Source organism: Hydra vulgaris, chromosome 04, assembly GCF_038396675.1.
Source record: "Hydra vulgaris chromosome 04, alternate assembly HydraT2T_AEP".
NCBI classification, from domain to species: Eukaryota; Metazoa; Cnidaria; class Hydrozoa; order Anthoathecata; family Hydridae; genus Hydra; species Hydra vulgaris.
Genome location: NC_088923.1, coordinates 37,428,556 through 37,442,085, shown reverse-complemented (window position 1 = coordinate 37,442,085; position 13,530 = coordinate 37,428,556). Strand labels below are relative to the sequence as shown.

The window sequence follows — 13,530 nt, the reverse complement described above, 5'->3', positions numbered from 1 at the left end:
ACATAAGTGTGTGTTTTGAGTTAAATCCAATTTTGATAATGCTACCATTATTAAAATTTTAAAAAAGTATTTTAAAAAAAACCCTCCGTTTTTTATTGTTGATTATGATAAAGAATTTTATTCTGATTAAGTATCTTATAAAAACATGGGTCTGAAAATCAACAGAAAAGGCTCTAGTTTGATGTTAAAGTTTCAAAAAATGTACTAAAAATGCTACTATCTCCATCTTTTTCATACTCAGTAAGGATTAAATTCCTTTTCAAAGATGCCTTTAAAAAGCCTGGTTTCTATTGACACTTTAAAGCAAAACTGTTTAAAAATAATGTATCTATGTCTCATTAATCTCTAACTCTAACCCTGACCCAAACCATGTACATTTAATTAATATATACATATATATACACACATATATATACATATATATATGTATATATATACATATATATATGTATATATTTACATATATACATGTATACATATATATACATATATATATGTATATATATATACATATACATATATACATGTATATATATATACATATATATATGTATATATATACATACATATATATATATATATATATGTATATATACATATATATATATATACATATATATATACATATATATATATATGCATATATATATAATATATATATATATATACATATATATATATATATATAATATATATAAAGTACTGGTAAAAATTATAGTACAAATGTAAAATAAAAATCGAATGATGAAAATTTAATGGAGAGTTGAATGAAAAGTTATAATTATTTTTTTATCTGAAGAATAACATTTTACTTTTTACAAAAATGAATGAAAATTGAAATACATTTTGTGTTAACATATTTTAAAGTTGACGTAATACAGAAAAAAAAGCTGCTCAAAATTATAGCACATAGTACTAATTTTAGATTTTAATAAACATTAAAATTTGATTTAATATGAAGAAATCTTGAATTTTTTAGCTCTAAAAATTCGAGAAATACGATCTGGAACTGAATATACCAATTTTATGCAAAGATCAATTGAAGTCTTGTCCCAAATGGCTTGAATTGAAAGTCGTTTGTGTTGCTTCTTTTGTGATTTTTGAAATTTTGGTCAATAATTGACCAAAATTTTCAAATGGACTTGCATCTGGTGAAGTGGGTGGCCATTCTAAGAGCTGAATATTCTTTGTTGCAAACCATTCCAGAGTTTTTTTTGCTTTGTGACACAGTGCGTTGTCTTGCATAAAATAACAATCTTCAGATTCAGAATCAAAAAGAGTGTCCATATAGTCAGGTAATTCTGCAGTAACTTCTAAATAGCAAGAAGCATTCAAACGACCTTCGTAAAACTTCAATAAACCTATTCCATTTGCAGAAAAACATCCCCATACAGAAATAATTTCACCACCACCTTGTGCTCTTGTTGTAAAATTAAGTGGTAAATTTTTTCATTAGGAAGGCGATGTACAAACTAACAATTCTTTCTATTTATGACTTTTATATTAGTTGCATTATGTACATTGAAAATAATAATTATAAGATTGTTATAAGACTGTTATAAGATTGTTATACTAATTTTTCTAGAGTTTTTAGTAAAACTGACATTTTTTAAACGCCCTGCGCCCACACGAAACAAACATTTTAAAGAAAAAAGTATTCACATTTCTTCCAATATCCTATTACATAATTAAATTATTACTCGCACTACCATTTCTAATATTTACATAAATATATTTTTTTGTAAAATCCATAATGGTAGACAACTTTTCCTTCATCTATAGTGTTTGTTAAATGATTAAAGTTATTATTTAAAATGTTAATTAAAATAAAATTAAAATTATTTATTTAAATTATTTTAATTAAATTATGCATTAAAAAATTATGCCTCTTTTAATATTCTAATACATTAAAAAAATATTGCTTGTGCTCCCATATCCAGAATTTGAAAAGTATGACCCATCCTAATGCACATGCATCACAATTGATAATATTGTGCATGTATCATGGTTAATAATTTGGTGCGCATGCATCACTACTGAAAAATTGTGCATATGTGCCAGTGTTGATAATTCATCATATTATTATGCATATGTTAGAGGTGTACTGGATATCAATTTTACACATGCTAGATACCAAAATATATATCAATATCCAGCTGGATATCTGGCCAGATGTGAATATGTTGGTTTATACACTAATATTGATTTTTTTCCACAAAATATCACATAAAAAGTAAAAAATTTATGCAAAGATCTTTATATAGTATATGGATACGGGAACAATAAAAGCTTTCCAAAAAAACAGGTTATGCATTATAGTGTGCAAATAAAGTGTGTGGGGGGGTTAATATTATTTACGAAAAATATTCTCAAAGAGAAAGAAAACATTTGAGAGATGGCTTAAATGACTGTAAATTGTATGGGATAACATGAAGATAAAAGAGAGTTCCAAAGCATTATTGTGCGAAGAATGAAAGTAGATAAAAGATTTTAGAATATTAAAGGACAGATACAGTATGTAAAAGATGAGTCAAAAAAGAAAAAGTGGAACTAGAGATGATTGAGCACCAATCATGATAGTATTTGTAGAAAAGAGAATAAGATTCAAACTTGAGGTGATGAGATAGTGGCTTAAAATTGGCTGAAAGAGTAGGTCCAGCTAAATTTACAATAAGGATTTTTTCAAGAAGAGAAAGGGCACCTTTAGAGAAACCAGCTCAAATATGACAACAGTATTCCATACTGAGTAAAATAAGAGATTTGCAGAGGTAGAGAATATAATCAGGAGTCAGTAAGTGGCAAGCACAATAATGTAAGGCAACTTTAGCACACTAGCTTTGCGATGGATTGTACATATTTTTATGCAAGGTCTGTAGTAAATGATAATCCAAGAAGATATGAATTAGAGATTTCTCTCAGAGTACTGTCATTCATCATTATTGGAATATCAACTAATTGTGCCAATTGTTTGAAGTAAATAGTTAAGTTTTGCTGAAGTTGAAATTTACAAGTCACTTCAAACCTTAGGCTGTTACAGAGCATAGGTCAGATTCAAGATCTGCCTGTTCAAAGCAGAATCCTGCCTTGACTAAAGGTTATCAGAAAGTGATAACCTTTTGTCAAGGCAGGAGTATACCATTGAGCTATCAGCAAATAGAGCCACTTTAGATGTGAGGTTGTCTAGAAGATTATTAATAAAAATGTGAAATGATATAGGATCAAAGATAGATTCTTGTAATGTCTCAGAAGTTAATCAAAATTAAGACGAGTGTTGGACTTCAAGGTCAACTTTGATATTGCAGTTTTAAAGGAATGATTTGATCATCTCCAAAACTTTACCAGATACACCATATAAGGTGACCTTATCATAAGACCAGTATGCCTGACTTTATCAAAAACCTTTGATATGTCAAGAGCTTTTAGTTATAACAGTAATCAAGTCAGCTGTAGAATGAGATGCCTGAGTGTTAAAGTGATGTCATTTGCACAGCTGTTATATTTATTATTGTAATTACGGACCATTAAGTAGTTAATCTGATTTGTAATAGCACGTGTGTCAATATGGCTGCTTTTTAATATTAATATGTAAAATTATATATTTTGCTAGTATTTATTCCTTTCTTATGACTAACCCCAACTTAACAGGTTATGTGATTGATGGAGATGAATGGAGGTTTAAATTATGGGAAATAAAAATATTAGAATACATGAAACTTAAAGGTTTAAAAGATGTTATTACTGGATCTCAAGAAGTCAATGACTATGAAAACGAATTAGCGTTTGCAGAATTAATTCAATACCTAGATGAAAGATCACTTTCATTAGTAATGAGAGAGGCTTGAGATAAAGGAAGAGAAGCATTCTCAATACTTAAACAACACTATGCTGGATGTAGCAAACCAATAATTGTAACATTATAGAATCAACTTACAACTCTTCAAAAGTTGAATTCGGAGTAAATTACCGTCTATATAATAAGAGCAGAAACATCAGCAACAGCATTGAGATCTGCAATTATAAGTGATTCACTTCTTGTAGCAATGGTCTTAAAGGAATTACCAAACGAATATAAATCTTTTATTGCGGTTGTAATACGATCAGAAACTGTTAAGTGTTTCCAAAAATTTAAACAAGCACTTGGAAACTTTGAAGAAACTGAAAATTCAACAATTAAATTTCGAAAAGAAACTATTGATACGTGGCATAAAATCCTTGGACATTGTAATTTCGTAGATTTGAAGAAATTAGAAAAAGTTGTTGAAGGTATAAAGATTACCAATAGTAATAGTAATTTTTGTGAAATATGTACTGTAAGAAAACAAACAAATATACATAACAGAGAATGGATATGATCTGTTATGTATATTTGTTTGAGAATGGATATAAATCTGTATACATTAACTCAAATGGATATGTTGCCCTAATATTAGGGCAACATATCCATTTGAGTTAATGTATACAGATTTAGCTGGATCAATTGTGCCAATTGCAAAAGATATAAAGATGTTATTAGTTATACTGATGATTATTCTGGATGTTTATTCGCTTATTTTTTAAAGCATAAGTCACACGCTGTACATGCTACAGAAAAGTTCTTAATAGACATTGCCCCATATGGTAATATAAAGACTGTCTCGTTCAAAAGTAATGAGATTTACCCATCTAGACGTGTTAGTCGAATTAGAAGTGATAATGTAGGTGAATATATTTCACAAACATTTAGTAACTTAATGGTGAGCTAACACTAAGACATTTTAACTATATAATAGATAAAAGTAAGTTGTTTTTTTTTTCCAGGTATTTTATATATTTTGACAGCATAATTTCAGCTATAATTTATTATGTTTATTAACTTCAATACAGTATCAATACAGTATCAATGTTTTGATATAAAATGTGTGCTTATAATTGTTATGAATATAATTCTGAATGCATTTTCGATTTCAGACAAAATAATAAGCGCAAATATATATAATATCTTGGATATCTTCTCAATTTTTTTCATTAAATAAGATTTTTTTGTTATTACAAAGTAACTAACTGCATTAAAAAAAACCTTGTATTGTCTCACATGTAGCATGAAATAAAATTCATAGTAAAACATTTTTTAAATATTTGTTCGATTCTTTTGTTGTTAAATAATAAAGTTAATTTATTAGTCCTTGAGACTAAAATACTTGATTTGATTGAGTTTTTTTTTTGAAGCTCTTAACATATTGTAATAGGAGCTGCAGGTGGAATTATCCTTGGTGGCTATATAAGCAAGCGTTTCAATTGGAATTGCCAGTCAACATTAAAATATTCAGCAATTATAGCATTGGTTTCAACCGGACTCATATCCTCAATTTTTATTGGTTGTGAGGGACGTGAAATAGTAGGTGTAGCTATTCCCTATTATAACAGGTAAATATAAAATGTTATCCAATATTTTATGATATTATATTTCAGGATCAACAGGGGTAATGGTATCTACTTTGAAAAATAATGGTTTTTTAGAAAAAATACCTTTTGTTTTTAAAGCATTTGTTTGTAAAAAAAATAAAGAGTTGCAGACTAAGAAACCCATAATATCTTGATAAATCTAAGTTAGTTAAATACTAAAACAAATTGATCAAATAATTAATTTAAATTTCATTTTATTTTATTTTTTATATTTTTGGTCATAAAATAAAATCTGGACTACTATACCATAGTTCAAAGACAATTATGTAACAAAAAAGAGTTATGCCTTTTTCTGTTACTGATTTTTAACAGCCCTTCATGTTTAAATATTATGACATTAATAAATTTTTTCGAAAATAGTTTGTTAGTATTAATGGTTACAAATCAAATAACAAACATATAGTTTGTGGTGTTCCCCAGGGTTCTGTTCTCTGCTCTTTATTGTTTTTGATCTATATTAATGATCTAAATAACTTGCATACTAATAAGTCTCATCATTCCTTGTGTAAGAATATAAACTTAGACCCAAAAGGTTTAGTTCATTGGCTAAATGCAAACTTAATTTCTCTGAACTTGGAAAAAACTGAACTAATATTTTTTTCATTTCTGAGACAAAAACTTTTATACAACAATGATATAACTAAAATTAAAATTAATAATAGACATTTATATCCAACATAGGTTCTTAAACACCTTGGTATTTTTAAAGATTCGAACCTTTCATGGAATTTTCATATAGATACACTCCATAAAAAACTTAATCGAGCTAATGGCATGCTTTCAATAATTTTCCATTATGTTGATAAAACTACCCTTAAGAATCTGTGTTTTGCAATTTTTCAATCTCATCTCAACTACTGTTGTCAAGTTTGGGGACAAATTGGCAACTGTAATATTAATAAATTGTTATCATCTCAGCCCCAATCAATTCGAATAATTAACTTTCAACTCCATAATACAGAAACTTCAAAATTCTTCAAAAACACTCAAAATTCCTACCTTGTTAACACTAGTTAAATTTGCTAATCTTATTTTCGTTTTGACTCTCTTAATAAAAGTTTATCTTCCTCTATTACAACCTGCTTCACTGAAACTCGATTCATACATTCACATTTAACTAGAAACATCAATAATGGAAAACTAAATGTACCTCCCTATAAAACTTTGTGGTATGGTAAGTATTCAATTACACATCAGTGAATGGAATCAAAGTCTTGTGTGTATTGTGAACGAGTTTGAAAAGTTGAAACTTCAAAATAATTTATCTTCATTTCTTTATTTAAAACAAAATAAATTTAAACAAGTTCTAAAAAAAATTTTAATTTTTTATCATTATTAACTTCCTTTAGTTTTTTTTTTTTTTTTCCTTGCTATTTCTATAGAAACTTTATTGTTTTTGTCATTTATATTTATTACTTTCATTACTTCTGTTTTTAATATTACTACTATTATTACATTTATTATAAATACTTTTATTTTTGCTCTATTAACGAATAAAGTTATTATTGTTATTATTATTTTTTAAATTAATATTATTAATATAATTATTTGGTGTCACTCCTTTGATCAGGATTCTGCATGAGTGACTCTTTGCTCAATCAATTATTTGTTTTTATTTGGTTTTATTATTTATAATATTAAAGATGTTCTTAATATTGTTTTTATTATTACTATTATTAATGATATATTGTAACTATATGATTGTAAATTTTGAGGAAAATAAATATCTTGTTGTTGTTGTTGTTGTTGTTGTTGTTGTTGTTGTTGTTGTTGTTGTTGTTGTTGTTTAAACATAATACCTAGTAATAATGTTTGACATCAGGATCCATTTAAATAAGAGTTTTGTTATTTTCTTTACTGTTATTTTTCTCTTTTTTATTTAAGTTTTAGCAATCTGGTTTCATTGGAGAACAACTGCAATATAGATTGTAACTGCAATCAGCAATTTTATAAGCCTGTTTGTTCAGTTGAAGACCAACAAACATTTTATTCACCATGTCATGCTGGCTGCTCCAAAGCTTCATTTTTAAATGGAGTATTTCTAATTTTCCTATTAGATTTAAAAATGTATTTTTTTTTTAATACTAAAAAGGTTTATCTGAATAATTAATAAATTGTTTAGATATACTACAACTGTACCTGTTTGCCACCTGATGTCACTAAGGTTATTGAAAATAGATGCACTCCAAGTTGTAAGCTATTTCCTCTGTTTGCTGTGTGCGCATTTTTACTTATGATTTTTACCTTCTTGAATAATGTTCCTGTATTAAACGCTACATTCAGGTAAGTTTTGTTTATTGAATTATTAATATATTATCTAGGTTTCAAAATGAGCAAATTAATATAAAATTTTAATATTACCAATTTTTAAATCATTGGAAGTAATTATTTAAAATTTATTATTTAAAATTCATGGTTTTTTAGCCATAAAATTATCTTTTTATTAAAGTGATTATTTAAGAAACACCAAAAATTTGAGTTTAAAGAAAGTAAATAAGTTTTCAAATCCTGACTTGATTTTATGTGGAACAATATGACCTCGGATGCTGTGAATGCAAAAAGTATTTTATCATTTAAAAATAAAATTAACTCTTTTGACTTAAACAAATATTTATTCTAAAAGGAACAATAATTTGTTTCTTTATAATATTTGTAATTTTATAATTTTGTTATTGGTTTTGTAGTGGTGCATTTTTTTTTTTTTTTTTTTTTTTTTTTTGAATTTATTTATGGGCACGCTGTTAGTGTCCATCTTTGTATGGGCCTTCGTGTTCTTTAGAACATGTGTTTGATGTTTCTAATAAATATCTATCTATGCGAGCCATGGTCACATTTTATATGACTTGATAATGAATAACAAACAGCTTTTTGTTGTTGTTTAGAGTTGTACCAGCAGATCTAGGATCTTTTGCTATGGGTTTTCAACAAGTCTTTGCACGGTTTCTTGGATTTATTCCTGCACCAACTATATTTGGTAAACTTATAGATTCAAGTTGCAAGTTATGGGACATCGACGAATGCACAGAAGAAACTACAAGTTGCCTCGAGTATGATAATACCGATTTTAGGTAAAAAAAAAAAAAAAAAAAAAGTTTTAATTAGTTTTTTAAGCGTGTATTAATGCCTGTTTTTTTATTTATTTCCAATTAGTTGTTTATTAGCTTAAAAATTATTTATTGTTATTAAACGTGCATTTCAGATTCAATCTATTTCTTATCGGAGTGGTAGTTAAGTTTCTGGCAACATTTTTTATATTCTTGGCCTTCAAGTTTTACAGACTTCCAAATAAAACAAAACAAATATCGTTAAAAGATGTTACAAATGTTGCTGTTGTACACAGTGAATAGATATTATTATCGAATTTTTTTATTTGGATTGAACAAAGAAATTTGTGTTGCAATAATTTCTTTATTTAGTAATATTTATACTTTTTTATACATTATTTATTGTAAATACTTTTATTTATTAGTGTATAAGTTCTTATACGCATTTTTTAGACAAAAAACTTTGTTTACTTTGTCTAAACAAAGTTTAGGAAAAGTGTTGTATATATTTAAAAATATTTGTTGTAAATTTTTTTTATCAAATGTAATTATTTTTATAAGAAATACATTTTTTTAAATTTAACTAATTTTAATAGCGTGCGTTTTGGTATTTACTTTTTTTAAAATTTTATTGTTTCTCTGCAATTGGTGTCCAAATATCAATCCCATAATGCTTTAGGTTACTAAAAAAAATCTTTAGAACAAATTCTTTACGCTTTGACAGTGCTTTTTTTCATTTATAATGAAAATTAAAATTTTCCGCTCTAAATAGCAAGTTAACCAAGTGACTCATTCCTATTAATAAACCCAAAGTGGCAATAAAGAGCTTGATGTGTAATCTTGACAATTCGCACTAGGGTGCGTATTCATCAAACTTTAATAAGTTAAATTGGTACATGATTTCACATAAAGCATACAATATATAACTTTTAAAAAAAAAAGATTTCGCAAGAAAAGTAATTACGATATTACCAAATATAATAAAATATTTGTAAGAGAACTTCATAAATAAAAAGCCACAAAAACCGTTACATTTGTAATTTAAAAAATTCTTGAACTAACGTTATTGCTTGCGAAACAATAGAATTAGAAATCCTTTGCTCCAAATATTTTAAAATCACAAATATTACGTTAGCTAAAGAAATTTATTACGCGGATAAAAAAATATTAAAATGTTGCAATACAGAATATTTTAAAATTAAAACTTTATCCCAATTAAAACTATATAAAGAAAATTTCTCATTTATGCACATAAAAATAAGAAGAAAATTGATGAATTATTTATTTTGAACATATATAAGAATATATATAACATATATTTAATTTGAACATATATAAGAAATATAGTTATTATAATTAAAAAATAAGTATATATATAGGAACTATTGTTTAATTATATATTCAGAATGATCTAGAAAATATTTACGATTACATTAGGTTATAAACTGACTCATTTCAGATCTCTAAAAACAGGGATACTTAAAATAGATTTATCGGATCACTTTCAAATAATATTTTTACTTTCTCGAAATTTAACCTTAATAAACAGAAACCCAAACATTAAAAAAACAATTCAACATTTTCTGATTTTCTAGTCGCAGATATGAAGAACCGTTATCGACAACAAATTGGTCAAATGTAGGAATGGTACTTTTACTTATGATGTAAAAACGTGAATTATTTTTTAAGCGTAAATTACTTTACATAACTCATATAAAAAATATATAACTTACTTAAATTTAAAAGCATTTCGTTTTTGTATTTTTTACATAAATTGTGTTACATGTAAAACTTAATTACTCATAAATTAATAACATAATCAGTCAGTGGTGTCATGTAAAAAATAAAAGTACCGGAACGGTCGAACAATATATATATATATATATATATATATATATATATATATATATATATATATATATATATATATATTTATATATATATATATATATATATATATATATATATATATATATATATATATATATATATATATATATATACAGTGGTGTGAAAAATATTAAGACCACCAAGAAAAAAAGCTTTTTTTTTAGTTTATACCACTTTTTAGATTCTAAAAAAGTTGCAGCACTACTTTATTTTATTATAAACGTGCTGTGGGTGTGGCTGAGTATTGAAATTATTAATTTTAATTTTAATTTATTAACTTTTATTGTAGAGTTATGTGTTTTAGTAAACATTTGGTATATTTTGCCTTGTGAAATGTAAGTTGCAGACAAGTGAATATGTATGGTTCAAACGAACTATAAGTGATTTTTGTTAGATTATTGCTGTTGTTAGTGATACAGTTTAATATTTTTCTGATTTTAAATATGTGATTTTGATTATTTAAGCATTTTTTTTTGTCAGATTATATTATATTTTCAAAATATGGGTAAAGTTGCTGACCCTAGTCCCAGAAAGCGAGGCAAAGTTGAAGCATTATTAAAGTTGGAAACATTTTCACAACGGGAAATTGCCAAGAGATGTGGACTAAGTAAAACAGCAGTTTTTACCATCAAGAAACGATTGGACTTTGGTTTTACATCCTCTCCAAGACGTTCCACTTCAGGACGAAAACCAGTCATGACGCCACGTGCAAGATGGGTTCTGCTTGCAAACGTTCGAAAAAACAGAAGAATGACCAGCAAGCAGCTCCAGGGTGTGCTGCAGGAGCACCAGATCAATGTCTCAACAAGTTGTGTTCGGAGATGGCTGATACAAGATGGATTTGTAGCACGTCGACCGCGCAAAAAACCGCTCTTGACCAATGCTCAACAAATGCGACGGCTGCAATGGGCCATGGATCACAAAGATTGGACCACAGAACAATGGAGAAAGGTATTTTACCCTTTACCATTTTTTATATAAGAGCTTACAATCATGTACTTTAAGTTGAAGCAAAATGTAACATATTTTTTCATATAATAATGATGTTTAATATCATTACCCACTAGTGCAATTGTTTTATGTATCGAACATTGTAGCAATGGCTATGTTTATTGCATGAATTCAAAATGAATTGAACATGTAACCAGTGATTACAGGATGTTAATCTAATGTAAGCTCAAGGCTTTTACAGTGTGTTTGTATTTTTAGGTTTGCTTTAGTGACGAGTCTATGTTCGAGATACTCGATGATAAATGTCAGTACGTGCGCCGTCGTTCTGGGGAAGAATTTCATCCGCAATGTCTGGTAAAGACCGTCAAGCATCCTACCTCAGTAATGATATGGTCAATGATAAGTTTCCATGGTGTAGGAGCCCTTAGAATTGTTGAAGGCAGAATGAATCAACATCAATACATCAACATGTTAGAGAAAAGCCTTCTACCTCAACTTCCAATTCATTTTCCTGATGGTGATTTCATCTTCCAACAAGACGGTGCACCGTGTCATCGGGCACTCTCTGTTACAAACTTTTTGAATCGTAATAATGTTCCTATCCTACCATGGACTGGTAATTCACCTGATATGAACCCGATAGAAAACTTGTGGATGATAGTCAAAAAGAGAATTGCCGACAGAAAACCAACAACAAAAGTCGCATTGATTGAGGCGCTCATAGAGGTTTGGACACATGATCCAGAAATACAAGACATGTGTCCAAGACTGATTGATGGAATGCCTAAGAGGGTTGAAAACTTATTGCAGCTAGAGGAGCATCCACAAAATACTGAACTATGCCCATTTTATGACATTGTGTGCGTGTCTTTAAAGGAAATATTCAAAAAATTTACTTTTTCAACAATGGTCTTAATAATTTTCACACCACTGTATATATTATTTTTTATTTTAGGTGCCCCAAGAAGTGCTAACGGTCTTGTCACAGAGCACCGCGGAAATGCATTTAACCAGGAAGTTCACGCCTCCTTCCCTACCGTGACGCGAAAATATGTCCAGAGCTCGTTTCGAACCTTTACATATATATATATATATATATATATATATATATATATATATATATATATATATATATATATATATATATATATATATATATATATATATATATATAAATATAACTGAATGAATGGCGTTACGGACCGTTCCGGCTCTACGACATCACTATAATTAGTTTAGTTTTTTAAATGAGTAACTGTTACTTGATATTTTTACAAAAGTAAATTGCATTTTTATTTGTACTTGTAAATGTAACTTACTTTTAATGGTAAGTCGTGTAAAGTAATTTACTTTGAAAAGCAATTTTGGTTATAATTATGAAAAAAATTTGCATCGAAATGTAATTTATTTTTAATACGTAAAAAAAAATTATTATGATATATACAAAGTAAAATAAAACTATAGCATAAATTACTTTTACGCGTGAAAGTGACTAATTAGCAGAATCAGCTTACATAAAAGTAATTTGAAAAAAAAATGATATTTACAATTACAAATAAAAGTAAATTTTGTTTTTGATATTTTATACTTTACTTTGTAAGTAAGTAAAATATAAGTTATATTATTTACTTTCTCAAAAAAAGCCATTTCATATTGATTTAGCATACATTTTGAGATAGGTAGCGTATTTAACTGCATTGCTTGTTTGAGGGCACTTCTGGATATTACTTCAGGTGATACTCTGATGTATGTGGACAGTGTTTGTGGTGGGGCATCGGAAAAAGATTTTTTTTCACGTATATCATAAAGGGTAGTTCTATTAGAATTAGGGGCAAATATAGTCAACATGTGGGTACACCAATAGTGTAGAGACGGGCTCCCTGCCGCATGGGTGCTAATAGGGGCGGCTAAATAATCATAGATTTTTTTTTTTTTTTTATAGAGCAAAAATAGGTTAGTGGCCATAATGTAACTTTGGCGGAGGAGGAAGGTAGGGGGGAAGGAGACAATTTCTAAGCTATGGGTAATTCATGTACGTGTAAACCTTGACCAAGTCACTGTTCGTTTAGAGCGCGCTTTTTCTCACATATTTAAATCATGTCTGTAGCAAGCTTTTTGTTTTTGTTTGAGAATTTAACATTATGTAACGACGTGAGCAAACTCCGAACAAAAGTTCGAAGCGAAAGTTAATTGAACTCTTTTT

General features: G+C 27.6%; 1 protein-coding gene across 6 annotated transcripts in view; it reads left to right on the top strand.

Annotated features, from left to right (window-relative positions):
• Window positions 1–9,069, top strand: part of LOC100212553 (solute carrier organic anion transporter family member 4C1) — a 51,689-nt gene extending 42,620 nt beyond the window's left edge. For 5 of the 6 annotated variants that reach the window (XM_065796235.1, XM_065796236.1, XM_065796234.1 and 2 more), the window contains 5 exons: window positions 5,226–5,403; window positions 7,327–7,477; window positions 7,565–7,725; window positions 8,325–8,510; window positions 8,642–9,069. In XM_065796235.1, coding sequence (XP_065652307.1) covers window positions 5,226–5,403; window positions 7,327–7,477; window positions 7,565–7,725; window positions 8,325–8,510; window positions 8,642–8,789 — 824 coding nt within the window. In that variant the 3' untranslated portion in view covers window positions 8,790–9,069. The remainder of the gene's footprint in view (window positions 1–5,225; window positions 5,404–7,326; window positions 7,478–7,564; window positions 7,726–8,324; window positions 8,511–8,641) is intronic. The other variant, XM_065796238.1, reaches the window with a different exon arrangement.
• Window positions 9,070–13,530: the final 4,461 nt, after the last annotated feature.